This window comes from Microcebus murinus, chromosome 14 (assembly GCF_040939455.1).
Source record: "Microcebus murinus isolate Inina chromosome 14, M.murinus_Inina_mat1.0, whole genome shotgun sequence".
Classification (NCBI taxonomy): domain Eukaryota; kingdom Metazoa; phylum Chordata; class Mammalia; order Primates; family Cheirogaleidae; genus Microcebus; species Microcebus murinus.
In genome coordinates, this window is record NC_134117.1 from 71,309,678 (window position 1) to 71,330,442 (window position 20,765).

The 20,765-nt window shown below is 48.3% G+C and overlaps 2 protein-coding genes across 5 annotated transcripts in view; one reads left to right on the forward strand and one right to left on the reverse strand.

Moving 5' to 3' along the window:
* LOC142875570 (WD repeat- and FYVE domain-containing protein 4-like) overlaps positions 1-20,765 on the reverse strand; it is a 303,723-nt gene that overhangs the window by 47,590 nt on the left and 235,368 nt on the right. The window lies entirely within an intron of this gene.
* Positions 1,846-18,992, forward strand: LOC105860095 (leucine-rich repeat-containing protein 18). Of its 2 annotated transcripts, none has more exons than XM_012744554.3 (2): positions 1,846-1,953; positions 17,985-18,992. In XM_012744554.3, the coding sequence occupies exon 2, from the start codon at positions 18,092-18,094 to the stop codon at positions 18,857-18,859; it is 768 nt and encodes a 255-aa protein (XP_012600008.1). In that variant the 5' UTR covers positions 1,846-1,953; positions 17,985-18,091; the 3' UTR covers positions 18,860-18,992. The 2 variants fall into 2 exon arrangements, with proteins under 2 accessions (XP_012600008.1, XP_075866344.1); XM_076010229.1 differs by lacking the exon at positions 1,846-1,953 and adding an exon at positions 5,849-5,929.

Genomic DNA, 20,765 nt, shown 5'->3' on the forward strand with positions numbered 1-20,765 from the left:
GGCCCTTATGGGGCCAGGGCACCCAGGAAAGCCACAGCCACGCTCGGGGGGGGGGTGTGGGGAGACTAGCACCCAGGTCTTCCCACCCCACCCTGCCCCGCTGAGTTAGGCTCTTGCCGCGCCGTCCTCCTGTGTGACCCTACAACAGGCAGTCTCAGGAACATGCAGCCGCAGGGTCGGGGCCTCCCTCACAGCCCACATTGGATTCCCACGGCCACGCTGGCCTTCCTTGCCCACCCTGACCCCCCTTTTGGCGAGAGGGCATCCTCTATGTACACGGCAGGAAACACGAGCACTATGGAAGGCCATGCAGTGCAAGAGTCTCCAAACTGCTGCTCTGGCTCGAGAATTATGCACCGCCAGCAGTTTCTAGTGTACCATTCCAGAAAACTTTTGCCCATATGCCCGCCTCTCTGCCACGCCCGGCCATACACGGGTTCGCAGCGTGCGCTCAGGTCTCCCCGGCCTCACTTGCTGCACGGCACTGGGGACCGGCTCGTGTTGCTCTATCGCATCCTGTTTCTGGAGTCTCGGGATGCCACTGCGTGGGTGCGTCGTGACAGACCGACTTGCCCTTTGCCCTCACAGCCTGTTTGTGTGACCACCCTGGACACACACCGCCGGGTACTTCAGTGACTGTGCCCATGAGAGAGGTTTCTAGCCATGCTACTACTGGGTTAAAAAGTATGAGCATTTCCAGTTTCGCTGCCTTTGGTTGAATTGTTCTCTTAAAAGGCGGTACCAATTTATATTTGTTAAGATATACAAATTTATATTTGTTAAGATATACAAATCAAGACACACAAATCCAGCCAATGATGTACCACTGTTGACCACTCTGGAAGAAAGGAGTTTAAAAGTGTGACAACATGCCGTGTTGCGGAGGGCATGGAGAAGGGCCCTCCCTCTCCATCTGAAACGCCCCTGTGTTAAGCAGGGATTTCTGTGCAGAGCCCACTTCCTCAGCCTCCACAGTGCCCCCCAGTTCCTTTCCCAGCTCCGTTTTCTTCCCCACTCTTGTCTACTAACAAGACCGGGTTCCGGATCAAGATGCTCCAACACACCAAGCCAAATCACGTCCCGTCGCTCCACCCATTCCCTTTGCCACAGCCCTGTTCAGGGGCCCCCAGACTCATTCCCCACGTACACCTGCCCCACCTGCACAGACTGCACAGACCCCTCCGGCCCCCGTCTAGACAAGGCCTGGCTGCCCAGGTGCCCAGTGGGGACGCCGCCTCTGCACCTTCCCCTCACAGCCCCACCATCACATCACCTGTCCCGGCTCCCCACCCCTCTGCACTCAAGTTTTTACTGGCAGGTTTTCCATAAGCAGAAGCTTCCAGGCCGGATTCCCTTCTTCCTCCCTAATAAAAAAGTCATCAATTTGGGCCATTTTATCCAAGTAAACAACAATAACAGAGGCAAAACATGGTCAGATTTATTACTTTAGTTTGCAATGGCTCAAGCGAAGACCTGGTTCTCTCGCTCTGTCTGCGATCCTGCCACCCGTCCCAGTTCTGGAGCGCAGGCTGCGCTTAAGGCTGTGAGCAAGGGCAGAGCCCAGGCTGGAGACCGTGAAGGTCATCACCTTGAAAAGGATGCGAGCCGAACCTTCAAACCAGGAGCTCGTGCAGCTGGCAGGCCAAAGCCTGCTAATCTTGCTGCCCTGGTCTAGAAATTGACAGGCAGCAAGAAGAGGAAGCTAAATATGCCGTTAGGGTCCAGGAAATGATATACAGCTTCTGCCACCCTCCCTTTCGGGACGGGTTCTAGAATTTTGCCTGTGGTCATTTGTGATGTTGCCATCAGGCGGAATGGTGTGCAGAAGAGAAAGGTATTCACCAGCCCCTTCTTCATTTCATCAGCTATGAGCTCCAAGGAAGATCCATCATTCCTGGCACCATCAGAAAAGGCGCCAGCACCTTCCAGCAGTGCCCAGACACCTAACCAAAGGTGAGTTCTATTTTTAAAATATTTAAATATTCTTTTAAAATTATATTAATCTGAAGGCAATTACAGAACTCTAGAAATGGTCTGTATGAATATTGTACATATCTGGTGATTACTTGAAAGTGTTTCCTTAAGAGTTAGTGAACTGCATCTTGCATCACCTACCATTATCGTGCAAAGTTTAGATTAAACGAGATGCTAGAGGTGACTCTTGGCTTTCTGAAGCCTAGAGGAGTCTAGAGGAGGCAGTATGGGAAAGAGCTCTGGTTTTGGAGTCAAGGATACCTGGATCCAAATTCTACCTCCACCCCTTAACGGGGGAGCCCTAGGCAAGACCCCAACCCTCTCTGACTGTGATCTCCTCTTTGCAACATGCTGACCTCACCTGCCACGCAGGAGCGTGGGAAGAGCTAGTGCACCCACGGGTCTGGAAAAGGCTGGTTCTGGTGGGTGTTGGTGCTATGCAAGAGCAGGGTGGATCTCTTCCACTCCGGGAAGAAGAAGAGTGTGGCAGCAGAGTGGGGACCTGCTTCTGGACAAGACCTGCTTGGCTTTGCCCGGCCCCTCCTGGTTTGTCTCAGAATAATGTGCAACCTATAAATGGGATCACCTGCTCATTAGCCCAGCAGGTGACAGCTGTGAGGAGTTCCTCATGGCTTGCTGGGGTCTGCACTGAGCTCCAGGGCAGGAGTCCGGGCTCCTGGGCAACTGGGAGCTGACTGGAGAAGAACAGAATGCAGAGGAAGCCAGCGAGGACATGGGAGGGTACCCAGCCCGCCCACACTGGGCTAGCATGCGTGAGCCCACAGAGGACATCGCGTCGACCCGCCAGCCCTCGCCGCCCAGAGCAGGTGACCAGCCTCTGCCAGATTACTTCCAAAGGTGGAAGGTTATCTCCAAATCCAAACTTGCATGGTCAGCAGCTAGACTTGGTTCAAATTCTCCCTTATTTTGAGGGGTAAGTTTTGCCCACGCTGCTTCATTTTTTTCCCATTTTTTAAAATTTCAGCATATTATGGGGGTACAAATGTTAAGGTTATATATATTGCCCATGCCTCCCCTCCCCTCTCGAGTCAGAGCTTCAAGCAAATCTGTGTCCTTCATTCCCTAGATGTGCTTTATAAGCTTAGGTGCCACTGCCCGGGGCCCTGGGGCCTTCCCCACCCCAAGCTCCATAGTGTCACTGCCCCTCTGCCCAACCAGCTCCACTCCACCCTGAAGCCAGAACCCCGAGTGGGCCACGTGGAGGGAGCTAAAGGCACCTCCCAGGAGCTCCCGCCTCCCCTAGATGGGCTGGCAGAGGAGCCTAGAGCTGGGCCTTCAGCTCTAGGGATTAGCCCGCAGAACAAAGGGTCTCTGCTGAGAGACCCATCTGGATGGAAGCTACACCCACTCAGTCCAGGAAGGAGTCTGAAGGTCTGTGCCCATCCTCTTCCTCACCTCTGGGACCAGGAGGCTAGGTCTAAACCCTAAACTGGCAGATGTCTAAGGAGGGCCCCCGGGCTAACCTGGGCCCCTGAGCTAAAGCAGACACTTCTCAAAATCCCACTGCCCATCCAAATTCTCTTGCATTGTGTTGCCTATTTGCAAAACAGTTATGAGAACATGGTGAAACCAGCTAGTAACTGAGGGGTTTCATTCAGGTTAGTGAGTAACTGAGGGGTTTGATTTTTGAGCTAAGAGGTCTCAGAAAAACACAATCACAATAAGAGGAAAATTCACCAATCTTGGCAAACTGGAACACATGCCTGCTACAGGATTTGGACTATTTCTCAGGATAGGGCAACCATACTTTGCACAGCCTTTCTCCGGGGGCTCCAGAGCAGAAAGCACGTGAGCTTGGCGATGCCAGGGAACAGCGTGTGGCATGAGCAGGCCTGCCAGTTTGGCCTGCCAGTGAGAAGCCAAACACACTCCCCATTCCTTTCCTCTCAGAAGTAAATGTGGTTTAGCCTACAGTCTGGTTTCCCGGTCTAGGTAACAGTCCATAGACATGCACGAGGAGACAGACATTCTTTAAGCCAGAGACATCCCCTTGGGCTAACAGGGTAGTGACCCTTTCTATAACTTCCTTTCTTTATTTCCCTAACCTGTAGAAATCTTGCACACAGTTCTAGACGCAATAATAATAACACTTAATAACTGTCTAGCCCAATACAGATTGCAAAGACTTTTACCTGTTGTCTAATTTTTACAAAGACCCAGTGACGTAGCCGTTGCCTCGATTACAGATGAGGGAACGGAGGCAGGGGCAGGGATGAAAGGGCGCCCACCTCCAGGCCTGGCCCAAGCAGGTGCCCATAAGACCTGAAGTGCCGGGCTGTTGAGAGCGCCTGCCCGGGGCCCTGACCTGGACACCAGGCTCCTGACCTGGACACCAGGCTCTTTCCTCTGCAGGGGAAAAGAAAGCAAATGTAGACAAACAACAAAATCTTCATCCTGATCACATTAAAAGCAGCCACCTGACAAACTAGTATTTGATATATATTTGGAGGCCTTTAGTTAAAAAATGAGCATTCATAAATTTACTACATTATTAGTGCAAAACCATGCCATAACATCAAGCTATAGAAGTATTAAAAGTCTGGAAGTTTATGCAATATGAAGTTACCTTTAGATGCCAAAATCACAGTGGTTTTAATTTTTGTAAGGTTTTACTTATCTACATTTTAAAGTGTATTTATCTTCTTGTAGTTTTTTCTTCTTTAATTTTATTTTGCTTATGTGTTTCATGATTTTACATTATTTACTAATTTAAATGATGTATTTTTATATACATTTTTATTAGAAATATTCTGGGTACTGAAGTTTTGGGAAATTTTTAATTTTCTAGTTATCTTCGTTCGCTAATTCATTTCAATCCATTTACTATCTAAATAATGTATTTTATTTTATTTTTGGACTCAAAACATAAAATACTGGTGGTGTTCATGTATTCAAACTTTTATAGTTAATTAATTCTCCCTTAATGATTTATCTTATTTTTATTTCTAAATTGAAGTTATTTCATTTTGCTTTTCTGTACTTTCCAAACTTTTTTTGCTTAGATTAATTTTGAGTTTAAAATTATTTACTTTATTTATTTGACAATTATTGTATTTATTTTCTAATTCATATCTCGGTAGAGAAATTTAAAGCATTTTTATCTCTGCATAGGTATTTTTCTACCATGTTTTATCCTTTGCATAATAATTTTAACACTTAGCTTGTTTCACTCATTTTAGCAATTTCTGGAAATTTATTGTAAGGAAAAAACACTGAGAAAAAGACCATAAATGTACAAATATATTCATTGCAGCCTTATTCACGAAAGTGCCAAATTGGAAACAATAGTAAAAGCAAAGTCCAGGAGACTCAGTATTGTGCATTCTTTCGCAGTGTAGATTTTGGAAACTACACATCAGCATTTAATGACATACAATAAATTGAGGAAAAAAGTGACTGCAGAGTTGTACGATTTTATGACTATTATAGTTACCCTGATTTAATAGTGTAAAAAGGGTGCAAAGAGAAACAAAACAGCAAGAGATAATCAAATTCAAATAAATAAATATATAAAAGACACTGCTCTCAGAAACCAAAGAGCAGAAACATATTTGGACAAATTTGAAGGAAGTGGAGTGATATTTCATGGAACTGAATGCCACTGAAGTAAAATATGTGTCCCTTCAAAGGGAAAGGCGTGGCTTCTTCCCTCTGTGGGCGGTTCCCTGGAAAGCCAGCTTCCTCCCATCCTCTAATCCTCTGGGTGAACCAAGAGACAAAGCACAGCTGCAGGAATTGCAGGTTCTGGCCTGGGCGTGGGTCTGTGGGGGCCAGGCGGGGCCTGACCTGCACCTGCGCCCTGGAGACCTTCTCCCCTGCGCCTGCGCCCTTTCACTTCCTAGGCTGGCTTCAGGATTATGCTAATTGATCCCTAGTCCTTTGTTGCCTGGTGACAAAGTTTCACAGTTGAGGAGTGGAAACAGGGACTAACAGGGTAAGTTTTGCTCTGGTCCTGCATTTATTAATTTAACTTTGCCAAACTACGATAGCTTCAAACTCTAATTTTTTCCCTCCCCTCCTTTGAGTAAGCAACTTTGGAAATGCCTGTTCTCCCAGTATGCTTTATTTGCAAACCCTAGACATGAGCGAATGTGTTATTTAGGGAAGGAGGAAGCTGCCTTGAGCCCCAGCCAGGAAGGGCGGCTAGCTGGGGGCACAGTGGAGAGTCCTTCCGTGCCATGGGCCGTGGGCGAGCTTGAGAAAGGAGGTGTGTGAGTCAGCAGGGCTTTGGGATCCTGCTGGATTCTCCCTCCAGGGTCTGGGTCTCCTGGAACAGTCTTGCTGCTCTATAAGCAGGCGGAGACCAGTTGTGAGCTGCTTGCCTTCGCCCAACCAGTCGCCCCTTTAAGGAAACTGAAATGAGAATGCTTGTTCATTCAGCAGAGTTGAGCCCATGAACGCAGTCACTTCAGCAGCCCAAACCTGATTACTGCTAGCTGCAGTGGGGTTTGGATAACAATCTGTCTTTTGAGAAGTCTGGTGGTAAACTCCTTCTGCAAGTTATCCTGAACACTGGAACCCACTCTCAAGTGGTTAAGTCCTAGGCTAAGCTGGGCCTTGCAAAAGGAGGGACTTCATGGAACACACTGGAACATACTCCTCAAGTCCCTATTTCCATGGCTGGTATAGCGGGAAAAGGCAGGCCCTCTACTTAGTAGTTGTGACTTTGCACAAGTTGCTTGACCTCTCTGAGCCTCAGATGCTATATCTGTCTAGTGGAGATAAAACTCAATCCATCATCATAAGAGTCACTTATAATGTCTGTAAAATGCCTGGCCTGTAGTGGGTATATATGAATAATCCATATACACAGTCTGAAGGCAGGAACCTAATTTCATTGCTTTGCAAAGGGTCTGGCACATACTAGGTTCTCAATACATTTATGAACTGCACAGAGGCTATACGAACCAAGTATGAAGTAACACTCCTGGGCAATGAAACGGGCCCAGTGAGGTTAAGGCACTTGTGCAAAGCCACACATCTAGGGAGGAACAGAGCTGTGACTGGCCCTCAAGCTGGGGTGACTCACGTGCCTTCTGGGTTTGAGCTTCAATTTTCAAAACTGAAAATTGGCAGCAAACGGCCTTGGCAATGAGCTGAGAGGTGGCCATGGTGCTCGCAGCAGGGGAGCCTGTCTCGCCCATGTGGAGGATGGGCGTGGCTCAGCTGCACACTTGGTGTTCTCTGGGTTCAGGGGACCTGGAAACGCCACTTAGCTTTCACTCTCATCACTGCAGGGGAGAAGGGAGGTGCAGAGACAGCCACTATCCGCCTGCAGAGCCGCTCGGTGCCCCCAGTTGTCTAGAGACCAGTTTTCTGTGCCTGATGTTGGTGGCTCCAGCTTCCTTTTGGGCCTCCCAGGGTCTCTCCCACTGCTGCCCCGTGCCGAGGGGGACTTCGTGCCTTTCTCCCTTCCTGTCAGCTGAGTGATGAGAGTGAAAGCTAAGTGGCGTTTCCAGGTCCCCTGAACCCAGAGAACACCAAGTGTGCAGCTGAGCCACGCCCATCCTCCACATGGGCGAGACAGGCTCCCCGGCCACGGCCACGAGCCCCATGGCCACCTCTCAGCTCATTGCCGAGGCCTGAGGCCGTTCGCTGCCAATTTTCAGTTTCGAGCTCTCTGCCAGCCCCAGTGAAACTCAGCTCAACCCCTGGAGCTGGATCTGATAACACACAGGGCAGGGAGGGATGAGCCTTGTGGATGGGGCTTGACCTGGCTTGGATGAAAGTTCTCACAGGGCCTAGCTCAGCCCCCGCAGCGTCTGAGAACGGGATGGGTCGAGCTTCCCTGGTGGCTCAGAGAACCAAAACTGCCGCCGGACTCTGTGAAGTCAAACTGGCATGGAAAAGCCAAAAGGCAGTTAAGTCCCAGGAAAGGGAACCAGGCAGACGCCGGCTGTGCTCGAGGAGCTGTGACTTGTCAGGGGCCTCGCCGTCTAGTCTGCTCGGCGGAGTGGTGGGATTAGATAAGACGGGCACGCGAAGAGCTTGCAGAGTTAGTGCTTGACAAAAGGAGGGAAAATATATGGAAGGTGCCAGGGCCCACTAGAAGTTCGGCCTGCTCTTGAGTGTTCTCTTTGCCCGACCCACATATACACCCATGGGTCAGGTCGAGACAGGCAGTGAGGACAGCAGGCGCCTTTGTGTTTCTTGTGACACTCTCATTTTAGGAGAGAGCAAATCCAGCAGAAAAACCAAACCAAACAAACACCCAAGGAGCATTTCAGCCGGTGTAAATCCTCTGCAAACAATAAAAGCTGAGATGTGAGCAGATGGCCACTTCTATCGCCCTCTTTACAAAGGAGGGAGCGGGAGACTGTGGTGGGAAGGTGCGCGGGGAGTGGGCGACCGGCCGGCGGGCCGAGCGCTGCACCCCGCACCGCTGCGGCTCCTCTGTGCCGCAGTCCGCTCATCTGCACGGAGAAAGTGGACAACGGCTGTCTGGCATACTGGCACTGAAAACAAGTCGTCTGTAGCACAAGCGACAGTCACCCCATGGGGTTTCAGGCTTCTGGGTCCACCTTTGGCTCTTTGCTTCTTTGGCTTTTGTGTGTATTGAGCTTGGTTTGTGTGTTTCAACCATATGAACAAGGCAGTTCTAGTCTGTTAAAGTAGCAATCTTAATATTTTATTTTAATTGTAAGGCACCTATTCCCTTTTGTTCCTTTAACAAATCCAATTAAAACAGAGTACATTCAGAATTACAAAATAGATGCTATTAAACCAATAAGAAATCATAATCTTTTGTTATTGGGTCATGTGATCCCCTGGGAACTTTTGCTCCAAATAAAAGTTGAATTCTTATTATTCGCCAGGGGCTAAGGGGCAGTTTGACAGCTAATGGCTTCCCAGGCAGCACATGTGCAGGGCTATACTGGTGCTAAGGACAGAGGAGTAAATAATATTTGGGGCAGACAAAGCTATAAATGTATAATATCCCAGTAAGGTACTCAGAGCTGTGTTGATCAAATTAACCAGATAATTGCCAAATGCAGTGAAGCTGAAATTTTTTTTTTCCCCTCGCTCTGTTGCCCAGGCTAGAGTGCCATGGCATTAGCCTAGCTCACAGCAACCTCAAACTCCTGGGCTCAAGCAATCCTCCTGCCTCAGGCTCCCGAGTAGCTGGGACTACAGGCATGCACCACCATGCCCAGCTGATTTTTCTCTATATATTAGTTGGTCAATTAATTTCTTTCTATTTTTAGTAGAGATGGGGGTCTCACTCTTGCTCAGGCTGGTTTCGAACTCCTGACCTCGAGCGATCCGCCTGCCTCCGCCTCCCAGAGTGCTAGAGTTACAGGCGTGAGCCACTACGCCTGGCCTGAAAATTTTTATATAGGCATTCTGTTTGCTGCTTTACAGGCGTGGGGGGAGTTCTGATGTAATGGGAGAAGATTCACTCCCAGAAGTCCTGGATAGGGCAGCTCTGTGAGCTTGGACAAACCACTCGCACCTCGCCCCACCACGTGGCCCCCTCACCTGTGGGACCAGAGGGACACTCCTACCCCAGAAGAGGGTCGTGGGGACTGAAAGAAATGGCAAAGGAGAGGCCCCTTTGTGCCGCAAAGGCCTGACGCACCTCCGAGGGCTGGTCTAAGATGGGGGGCGGGCTTGCGAGACGGCTCCCTACCGTTTGAGAAGGGTGGAGGTGCACCTCACAGCCGTTAGAGTTCCAAGTGAGCTCAAGTGGCAGAAAACTTTTGGCGTTCTGCACACAGCCTCCCAGGGCCACGCCAGCCAGCAGGCCTCCCGGGCAGAAGAGGTCGCTGCTGCTTCGCAGAGGGCCAGGGAGCGAAGTTAGCTACCATTCCCGGGAGAGGCTGGGTGAAAGACCCTTGCACTTTTGACTCACACTCAGCATGGCAGGACGCCATGGAGAGGCTGAGCAACAACAGATCCCTGTCTCTGTCACTGCCCACTTGGGGACATGCCTATCAAGTGAACTGGCTTGTGGCATTGCGTGTGCCCCATGAACTCTCTCTCTCTCATTGTCAATTGCCACGTTCTTACAGTTAAATGACCCCATTAATGCTGTTAAAATTCATACTCAAATTCATACTATATGTACTTGGATATATACATACACATATACGGTGTACTATGAAAATGAGCATCCTACATATTGGCTCCTGGGCAGTGGAGTGGACAGTCAAGGGGCAAGCTGGAATGGTTTTCTCAGCGACCTCTATTTGCCTGTGTTCCTGCCCTCCAGCAGGTCAGTGTGATACCCGCATCACTGACCCCTGTGGGGCTCTGGCCAAAGATTTCGCCTCCTTCCCCCTCCCCTGAGTTGGCCGCTGCTTCCGCAGGGGAGCACGCCTTTCATTCCCCTTTACACGGCCTGCCTGGCAGTGCCGATGCCATTCCCAGGCCAACCGATGCCAAGTTAGAATGGACCTGAGCGAGTGTCTGGTCACCCAGAGTCCGGGGACTCTGTGACACTCCTTGTAAATAGGAACACCCCTTCTTGGGGAAGCAGGGAGCCAGCAGCCTTAACTTTCTGTTGCTGAAGTGGACGTGTGGAGTGGCAGGATTCCAGGATGGCTTCCTCTGCTTGGAGTCGGGCAGCCGTGTGCTCCCAGGACCAGGCGGATCTGGCTGCCGGAGCACAGGGAGCAAGTGGAGTGTAAGGGTCCTGTACCAGCTTATGTGTCAGGCACATCTCCGTTTGGCTTTGGCTGTGCTTTGTCCCTGAGTCTCAATTCTCTTATTTTAAAAATAGGGTTGCCACGTTGCATAGTTGCTCTGGAGATTAGAGATATATGAAGGGCTCAGCAGCACGTGTGTGGCAATTACTTCAGAACATGCCACCTGAGTGAACAATGGTGAAGGGCTCTGGACATTTGGTGGCATTTCCAAAATTGATGTCAGAAAATGCCCCAAACCGTGGGGTCCTGGAAGGCGCCATCCCTGCTGTCTGCATCTCTCGCCTGCCCCCCGGCTCTCATCTGCTCTGCCAGGACGTCGGTGGAGCTATTGCTGTGAGTGCCACAGAAATGGCTGCTGCCAGCCTGTCCCCTTCCCAGCAATCTGCCCTTCTGCCCACGGGAAAGGAGGGCTCGACAAAATACAGCTGGGGGCAGCTAGTGGTAAACTAAAAGCCCTTCATGTTTATACCCCAGTGGGTCTATACTCCGGAATCCGGATAACACTCCAAAACGAGCAGCACAGAACCCAGTCCCTGGCCGGGGAACAAACGGCAATTCTTTTTCCCAGCACCGACCACACTTAAGTAAAAAATGAGTGCTAATTTCAGAGGCCCAGCGAGACGCTCCAAATACTCACTCCACAGAGGGGACCCACAGCGATGCCCTAGGCTTTTGGGAAGGGGTAGAGGACACAAGGAACAGACGAGCAGAAGCCACATGGGAAGTCACCGCAAGGTGAGCCGGCCCGTTATATGCCTGGTAAATGTGAGGGTCGGGAGAACAAATGCAATCACTTTTGAATGAGTGAACTGCAGAGGGAAGTTTGCATCATTCCTCTGAAGAGATGCCCCACAAGCAGAAGATATCTCTCATCCACGTGGCATGAACTTCCTATGAAGTTAGTCCCAAGGACTGGCTGTGAAATGGCAACAACTTTGGAGCTTTCAGCTCTGCTATGTGTCTTTCCTGTGTTCCAATTCAGTATCAGTTAAAAGAGTGAAATAATTATTGTGAGATCGCGTGAGCAAACTATTCAGAGGTATCAGATATGTAGAAATGAAGTCAGTCTTATTTAAAAACATAGTCAAAGACACAGGAGTGTGAAGCACCAGATAAGTTCTAGTGTAATGGTGATGATAAGGATCTTACAACTGGAAACGCTTGCAAGTATTTTTGATGGTGTTAAAATATAGGTTGCCATTACTTTTTTAATTTAGATATCCATGGGGTGTCCCATCATGCTGTTTGATTCACAATGACTAAATAGACTAAAAAAATAATTAGAAATTAAAGTCAAACCAACTGGTCCACTTCTTCTAAAGCATAAGAATCAATTGTAGATGACAAAAAAACACAGTACATTTAGGAACCTCTCATATTTGGGCTTCTAGGCTGTTCATGGAAAATGAATTCTATTACCCATATATCTATCTATTCATCCATCCACGAATCTGACCAGCCATGAGTCTGTTTATCCATTTACATCTCTTCCTCCCTGTAATTGCCAGCTTCCTTTGTGTGGGCTGGTCCCACGCTGATATTCGAGGAATTCTGTGAATTGATAATAATAGGCCATCTAACCAGTTTTAGTAAAGTATAAATATGAATGTAAAATACAAAACTATAAAACTTTTGGGAAAAATAGAGGAAATGTTCATAACTTTGAGTTAGGCAAAAGCACAATCCACAAAAGAGTTGTAGCAAAAGATCACTGAGTTTACACTTTTGAGTGTTGAAATGAGTTCATGTTGAAATGTGTTCAATGAGTTCAATGAGTTCAATGTTGAAATGAGTTCAACATTTACTCTCATACTCAGTGGGCTGGCCCCCCTGGGCAGGATGCTAGCTATATGGAGTTGGATAACAAAACGGATGTCCCCAGTTTTGGGGGGCGCTCTGAGAAGCGGGTCCTGGCATTGGTCTGCTTCTCGTGGTACCTGGCAGCTCAGGAGGTCGGGATGGACCCTGAGCAACATGACACTCTCTGCCTTCCGAAACTGAGAACGAGGGTGCCAGCCAGGGCAGGGCACTGCAGAGAACATGAAGGGGTGGGGGCTCCCATGCTCCATTTGGCCGGGGCTGTCTGGGGACCCAGACTCGCTGGAGAGTAGGAGAAATGCATTTTCTCAGCCAGCCCTGCTTTACCTTGGGGTGATTAATGGGCAAGCTCAGAGCCAAAGGGCCCATTGGAGCGAGGCTCCCTAATGGAGACATGCTCTGCAGCCAGCTCACGCTGCCCCTCACCGTCCATCAGAGCCGCCAGGCTCCTCCTCACAGGGTGGGGGGCTGTCGGGAGCGGGCTCGGCGGGGCCCAGCTGGCTGGATTTCCATCCTGCTGGAAGCACCCCTTCCTGCCCAGGACCCCTCTAACCCATGCTGGGTGAATTTTATCTTAAACAGAAGAAAAAACCAAAAGGCAGCTCAGGTTTTGGGTGCTCAGGGGAATCTGGTGGCCAGAATTGGTGATGGTCCAGATTTTGGCTATTTGGTCTTGGGGACTGAGCCTGTTCAGTGTTTGCCTGTGTTGCTCAGAGGTTTGATGGTCAGTAGGCACTCAATACACTTATACAGTGAGTGAACAAATGAATGAATACATGAATGGGCACGTGGACTTGGCTGAAATCAGTCCCAAAGGACTAATAAGGACCATGGGGAAAGGAAACTTTACTTACTATTTATAAACCCAGGCCCATGGGCTAGGGTCACCAAATAAAATATAGGACTACGCATATTTGGGATACATATGTACACAAAAACTATCTGTTATTTATCTGAAGCTCAAATTAACAGGGGATCCTGTGATTTTGTTTGCTGAATTTGGCAACCCTACCATGGGGAGAAGACATTGATAAGCATAAGATCAGAGTGTAGGCTTCTCTGATCTCAGTTCATCTTTTTTTAGTGAAGATTTTAACTCGAGTGCAGTAGATTGTCTTTGTGACGTGCCAGCTAGCAACTGCTGTGCCCTGAGGTCTGCACAGCACCCCCTGGTGCTCACACTCGGCAGCCACACACCAGGCCACAACCGTGCCCAGACAGCACACATCTGGATGCCCTTCAAGGGGCAGAACTGGGCTGTGTGGGGCATAACAAAGGCAGACTTCCGGTGTGGCTGAGCAAGCAGCCACAGTGAAAGCGACAGAAATAGAATATGGAGCCCCACCATTGTTTAAAGTTTTTTAAAAATTACTTTTCAATTTGTCTACATTAATACTGCCCCACTTTTGCATGGTTCTTGGAGCTTTAAAAGATGTACAGATTCATGTGCCACCATCACAGTCAGGGTACAGGCAGTACCACTGCCCGGAAAACTCTCTCGTGCCACTCCCTCATGGTCAAACATTTCCCCTACTCCAAAGCCCCCTACGACAAATCTGTCTTCTGTACCTATCACTAAGGCTTTTCCAGAACGTCATATAAATGGAATCATTGAGGGGCCTTGCAAGATTGCCTTCTTTTATTCAGCAAAAGGCTTCTATGATTTCTTATTATGAGGTAAATTTTCTTGCTCTGAAGTATGCTTTGTCTGATATTAATAAAGTCGCTCTAAACTTCCTTTAGTGTTTATATGGTATATCTATTTCCATTCTCTTAATTTAACTTGCTTTTCTTTATTTAAAATGCATTTTTTATAGATAACATGTAATTGTTTCTTTTTCTTTTGCAATTCATGCTGATAATTGCATCTTTTAATTGGTGTGTTTAGGTCACTTTTATTTAATGTAAGTATTGTAATGAATTAGGTGTACCACTTTAATAGTTATTTTTTTTTTGCTCCCTCTATTTTCCTTTTCCTGCCTTCTTTTGTGTTATTTGAATTTTTAAACTGTTTCGTTTTCATTTATATGTATATAAATGAAACAATATGTGTGTATATATATCATTTTTTACTAATTGCTATATCTTTTTGTATTTGTCTCAGTGACTGTTCTGGGGATTAAAATACACATTCTTAACTTTTCGCAGTGTACTTAGAACTAAGATTTCACTACTTCAAAAGAAATGTATAAACCTTACATTAACTTCCCCCGTTATGTTGTAGTTGTCATACGTATTACATCTATATACTTTGACAACCCCATCAGGTAGTGTTTTAATTTTTGCTTTCAACCACATATATGTTTTAAAAGTCTTAAGAGGGAAGGAATAGTCTGTTATATTTACCCAGATATTTGCCATGTCCACTGCTCTTCCTTGATCCCCAAAGCTCCAAGTTTCTCTTTAGTGAGGCTCACCTTTCCATCTGAACAACTACCTCTGGCATTTCTTTTAGAGCAGCTCAGCTAGTGGCCAAACCTTTTATTTTTAATTCATTTGAGAATATCTTTACTTTTCCACTTTCACTGTCTGGGCTGACATTCTTTTCTTTCAGCACTTTAAAAACTATTTTTCAGTACCTCCAGCCTCCATGGTTTCTGATGAGAAACCTGTATCGTCCCTTCGCTGTTCCCCTGAGGGCGACGCGTTATTCTTTTCCGGCAGGTTTCAAGTTTCTTCTTTAATTTTAAGTAGTGAGGTTATGTGTCTGCATATGAATTTATTTGAGTTCATTTATCCTATTTGGAATTTGCTGAGCTCCTTGCAATTGTAATTTTTATGTTTTCCACCAACTTTTGAAAATGTTCAGCCGTTTTTCCTTCAAATATTTTTCTGCACAACTTTTTCCACTCCTTCTGAGATATAAATACAGGCTTAGATATAGACACACACACATGCACATACAGATATGCTTCGCTTAATGACAGGGTTGCATTCTGAGAAATGTGTCACTAGGCAATTTCATCGTTATGCAAACGTCCTAGAGTGCTTACACAGACCTAGAGGAGGTGGTCCACTACACACCTAGGCCACATGGGACAGCCTATTGCTCCTTGGCTATTAGCCTGCACAGCATGCTACAGTGCTGAGTACTGCAGGCAATGGTAACATGTGTGTGTAAACATAGAAAAGATACGGTAAAAATATAGTACTGTAATTTTATGGGACCACCGTCATATATGCAGTCCATTGTTGACCAAAAAAAAATGTCATTATGCAGTGCATGACTATATACAGTGTTTTCCTTAAATCAGGCCTTTTTAAAAGCCCATCAAAGTAAAAGTGGTTCAGGGCAAGTCCACAGTTCATATACAACTTTGTGAATCAGTTTTTCTGAACTCCCTCCTCTTTGTAATCTCCCTGACACTTTGGCTCCCAGAAGTACCTCTGCCCTCCCCCTTTCCTTGGTCTCTTGGCTGAAGTGCCGGGATTTTGTTTTGTAGGGCTACAGCACACTTCTTGCCACTGTTCTGCCTCTAGGGCCTAGTGCCAGTAAGGCGGAGGAAACAAAGCAACCAGACCTCAGGCGCTCAGCACCACAGTTTGGTCAGAGAAGACGGTTCCTCCTTAGGCTGCTAGGTGCCTGCCTGGTGACCCCCGGACGCAGGGCTGCCAGGACTGAGGCAGGAGAGGAGGGGAGCAAACAGAGCACGACCCAGATCCCCTCACTCTCTCTGATCCTTTCTGCTCTTGGACCAAGAAGAGAGGCTCTTGTTAGGAATCAGAAATCTCTCTGTCCTTACCTGGTGAAAGGTTTGTGTTCTGGGCTGTCTTTGAGTCCAGGCCAAGGGGCACGGCTGAGGGGAGGAGGGACATTCGGGAAACATGCAGCCAGAGTGCTGTTACTTTGGGTTATGGATTTCTTCTCCGACCTGCCTGATGCCATTTGTCTGCAGATCCTGGGGTGCTCCTCTACACACCTGCCTAAGGTCTTTAGTTGCTTTCAGGGTGAGGCAGGGCAGGGTGTGCTTACTCCATCTCAGCAAGAACTGGAAAACCGGCCGGGCGCTGTGGCTCACGCCTGTAATCCTAGCTCTTGGGAGGCCGAGGCGGGCGGATTGCTCAAGGTCAGGAGTTCAAAACCAGCCTGAGCAAGAGCGAGACCCCGTCTCTACTATAAATAGAAAGAAATTAATTGGCCAACTGATATATATATAAAAAAAAATTAGCCGGGCATGGTGGCGCATGCCTGTAGTCCCAGCTACTCGGGAGGCTGAGGCAGAAGGATCACTCAAGCCCAGGAGTTTGAGGTTGCTGTGAGCTAGGCTGATGCCACGGCACTCACTCTAGCCTGGACAACAAAGTGAGACTCTGTCTCAAAAAAAAAAAAAAAGAACTGGAAAACCTGCTTTCTTTTTTAAGTTGCTTTATCTTATCTGGATCCTAAGAGCTGAATGATATAGAAACTTCCATACAGATGAACATGTGCTGTCTCGGGTAACCAGCCATTTACGCTTAAATGTGGTACGCCCACAATTTCTAAAGCATAGGGCCAGCTTACAAGGCCTGTGCAAAGAACATCGACACTGCTGAGAGCTAAGGATTCTTTCACTGGTTTATATGGAGACCACCGTCCATCCCGGGAGGCTGGGACCCAGCAGGACTCGCAATGGCCGGGACCCTCTGACCTCTGTCTAAGAGTGGTGATGGTGGGTTTATAATAAGCCTGAGAAAGGCCATTTCTACACATCTCCCTTGCATACTGAGGATTCCTGGGTGAGGAAAACATGTGATGATAGGCCCAAACAGCTTGATTGCCGGACGTTCCTGTGTCATATCTACTTGGACCCTAATAAAGGACTGGAAGATGGAGCACAGGAACTGCAGAGCACCCTCCCGGTCTGCCCTGTGGGGAACGAGCCAGCGCCAGCGTCTGTCTTCCAATAGCACGCTTCTGCCTGGCTTGGGACTCTCGGTCCCAAAATAGAAAATCACCAAGCAAGAGGCACTGAGTTGTTGGAAACAGGGTTCCAGAACCAAAGAGAACAGGGGACGCCCTGATGCTTCTGGGCGAGCATCAGGCTGTTTTGCGCTGCTCCTGGTGCTCTGTGGTGATAGTAGCCAAGGCCTGTCTAGTCCCTCTGGGTCTATCCGGTGAAAAGGGATATAATAAGTCAGTCTTAATGCCCACAGATTTCCTCATTTCCAGGCATATGTTGCTTCCAAGAACTCAGCGGTCCTCCCCAGGAACTTGTGTGATAACTTAAGGAGATACTAGATTTATGCCCGCGTGTGAGAAGTGGCAGATATCCAAGAACATGCACATGCACACAGACACACAACACACACACATGTGCGGCCCCGGGTGGGGGCATATGGCAAGTCCAGGACAGCGAGGGAATTCCCCAGGGAGGGTGTGCACCACACAGCGAGACAGGTGTCAAGGTCGCTCTGGCCGACCCTGCGGCAGTTGGCTGGAGATCCTTGGCTGGGTTACTTTGCCAACACCCTGATTCCTCCCCACTACCCTCTTTCTCTCTTTTTACATCATCTCCTAACTAGGTGTTTTTTCTGTTCCTTCAGAGTTTATCTTCAAGTAGTTTCATGTGACTTTTTCCTCACACCCATCACCATCCCATCAGAACAACATCAACAAGGGTACTTCAAACACACTCCCCTGCTAAAAGAACATGGCCAAAGGCACGAAAGCCCCCAAGGGCAAGAAGATCACCCTCAGTGTGGCCAAGAACTGCATCAAAGTCACATTCGATGGGAGAAAACGACTTGACTTGAGCAAGATGGGAATCACCACCTTCCCTAAGTGTATTCTGCGGCTCAATGATGTGGACGAGCTCGACCTCAGCCGGAACTTGATCAGGAAGATCCCTGAATCCATCTCCAAGTTCCAGAACCTCCGGTGGCTGGACCTGCACAGCAACTACATCGACAAGCTGCCCGAGTCCATCGGCCAGATGACCGGCCTGCTCCTCCTCAACGTCAGCAACAACAAGCTGACCTCCAACGGCCTGCCCGTGGAGCTGAACCAGCTCAAGAACCTCCGCACCATAAACCTGGGCTTGAACCACCTGGACAGCGTGCCCACCACGCTGGGCGCCCTGAAGGAGCTGCACGAGGTGGGGCTCCACGACAACCTGATCAGCAGCATCCCTGTGAGCATCTCCAAACTCCCCAAGCTGAAAAAGCTCAACACAAAGCGGAACCCCTTTCCAAAGCCGGAGGAGTCGGAAGCATTCATAGATTCCATCAAAAGGCTGGAGAACCTATACCTGGTGGAGGAGAAGGATCTGTGTGCGGGCTGCCTGAGAAAATGCCAAGTTGCCCGGGACAAGCTGAATAAGATCAAGAACACGGCCTTGACAGCACCGAAAAAGGCCATCTTTTCCAGCCTGGTCTCACCCAACTCCATGGCCAAGGAATCCCAGGAAGACTGGAGGTGACGCGGTCCTGACCCTGAGGCAGGAGGGGAAGGGGAAGGGGAGAAGGAAGGGGGGCTGTACCCACCAGAGAAGGAGGGCCCCTGTGACTGTGACAGCCCTTCAGTCCAGCCTATAAAACACCTGATTCTCTGCTTCCCCGGCTTTGTGATTGGGTCGGCCGAGGGCTGTTGGTTCCTGGCCACTGCGCAGGTGTCTCTTCTCCACCACACACACAGGCACGCGGCCCAGGAAGGGCGTCCCTCTCACTTCAGCCCCAGAACTCTCCTGCCTGCGCCTGTGGCCTGGCGGCGAGTGCTGCCACACACTCTTACCGCCAGCAGCCTGGCATTTCAGAACCCACCCCAGCTCCTGGAGGTGGAGCTTGCTCTGTGGGATGCTCTGGGTCTGGGCCTCAGAGGTAAGCTGCAGGGGAGCCGGTGGGCACTTGGTCTCAGGCAGGGGATGGAGCTGAGCCACAGAAATGCGAAGGTGTCATCATTAAGTATTGGCAGGTATCTTTTTGGGCCCAAAGCAGTACTATATTTTTCTCTTAACTGTGCTTACATAATTTCCTCTAGGAGCTTCTAGACTAAATCTCCATGCCCTTGACTGGCTGTGAATGCATGAGGTTACATTCCCATACTACTATATCCAGTGCTTTTCCATTCCCTCATGATAGGAAGGGAAGAATGGGAGCAGGTACGGGTTGATGCATCCAATAAATAAATACCTTGCTAGGCACCGTGTTAGGTGCAGGGACCTGTCCAGCTAGGGAGAGCTTGGCTTGCCTTGTGCAAGTTGGAGGAGAGACTGGCTAAAAGAAGGGGCAGAACATCATCTGAGGAACGTAGGAGATCAGGGTCACATGATTTGCAGGGTTGGCCTAGCTTAGAGAAAAGTCAAAGTCTTTGGAGTTGGACAGATCTAGGTCTGTGGCAGCTCTGCTTCTGACTTGCCATGTCCTTGGGCACCTAACTTAGCTTTGGCTCCCTCACCTGTAAAGTGGGACTATTACTGTCTCTAACTCCAAGGGTTGCTGTGCCTTAAACAGGGAGCAGATAGAGTACATACTTAACAGTCTTCCTCAGGAACGAGAGCTTGGAGCATTTTGGAACTGAAATACTACTCTGGACAGTGTTGCCACTCACGCTTGATTTTTTTTGGTAGAAGTGACCACAGTAGAGTCAATTCTCAGAATAGCTAGCTTCACTGTGTATCATTCACTCATACCTTCCTACTGTCTACAATTAAAGATTCAGGGAAGATACCTTGAAGGAGGCTTTCTTCCCCAAGACTTGCCTGTATTGGTGGCAAGTCCTGCCGCGGTGGTTGCTGGGCAGCACGGGGAGGCGGCCACCAGTCTGGCCGGCTCAGCTCAGTCTGCGCAGGCAGCACACGCGTGCCCTCACGCCGCACTGGGATCCCCTTTGCAGTGCTCAGCTTGACCACCTACCATCCTCCTAAAATCTGGGGAGATCTAGATTCAAAATTTTCATTTCGGTTTTTCCTTTTATTAAATGCTTTCCATTATAAAAGCAACAGAACCACAACCTAGTATTAAATATAGCAGTTGAAAGTAGCCATCATTCTACAGTGTAAGCCAACTATAATACTGCAGATTTCCTTACTAGATAGTTTTCTGTATATAGTTTTATAAGTAGTTAAAATTATAGCATTCATGTCATTTCTATCCCACTTTGAAAGCCATATTTTTATGTGGTCTTAATAACCATAGCTTAAAACATCTGCAAGATAGTTATTCTTACGAATATACTAAGCACAAGTCCCAGTTGAGCCTTTAAGTTGTTTCTAATTTTTTCACTTATAGAAATAGTTTTGTGATGAAAGCCTATATGACTAAAATGTTTTAAAATATTTTGGATTATATCCTTGACACAGCTTCATTATTGGAAATATTGTGCTAAAG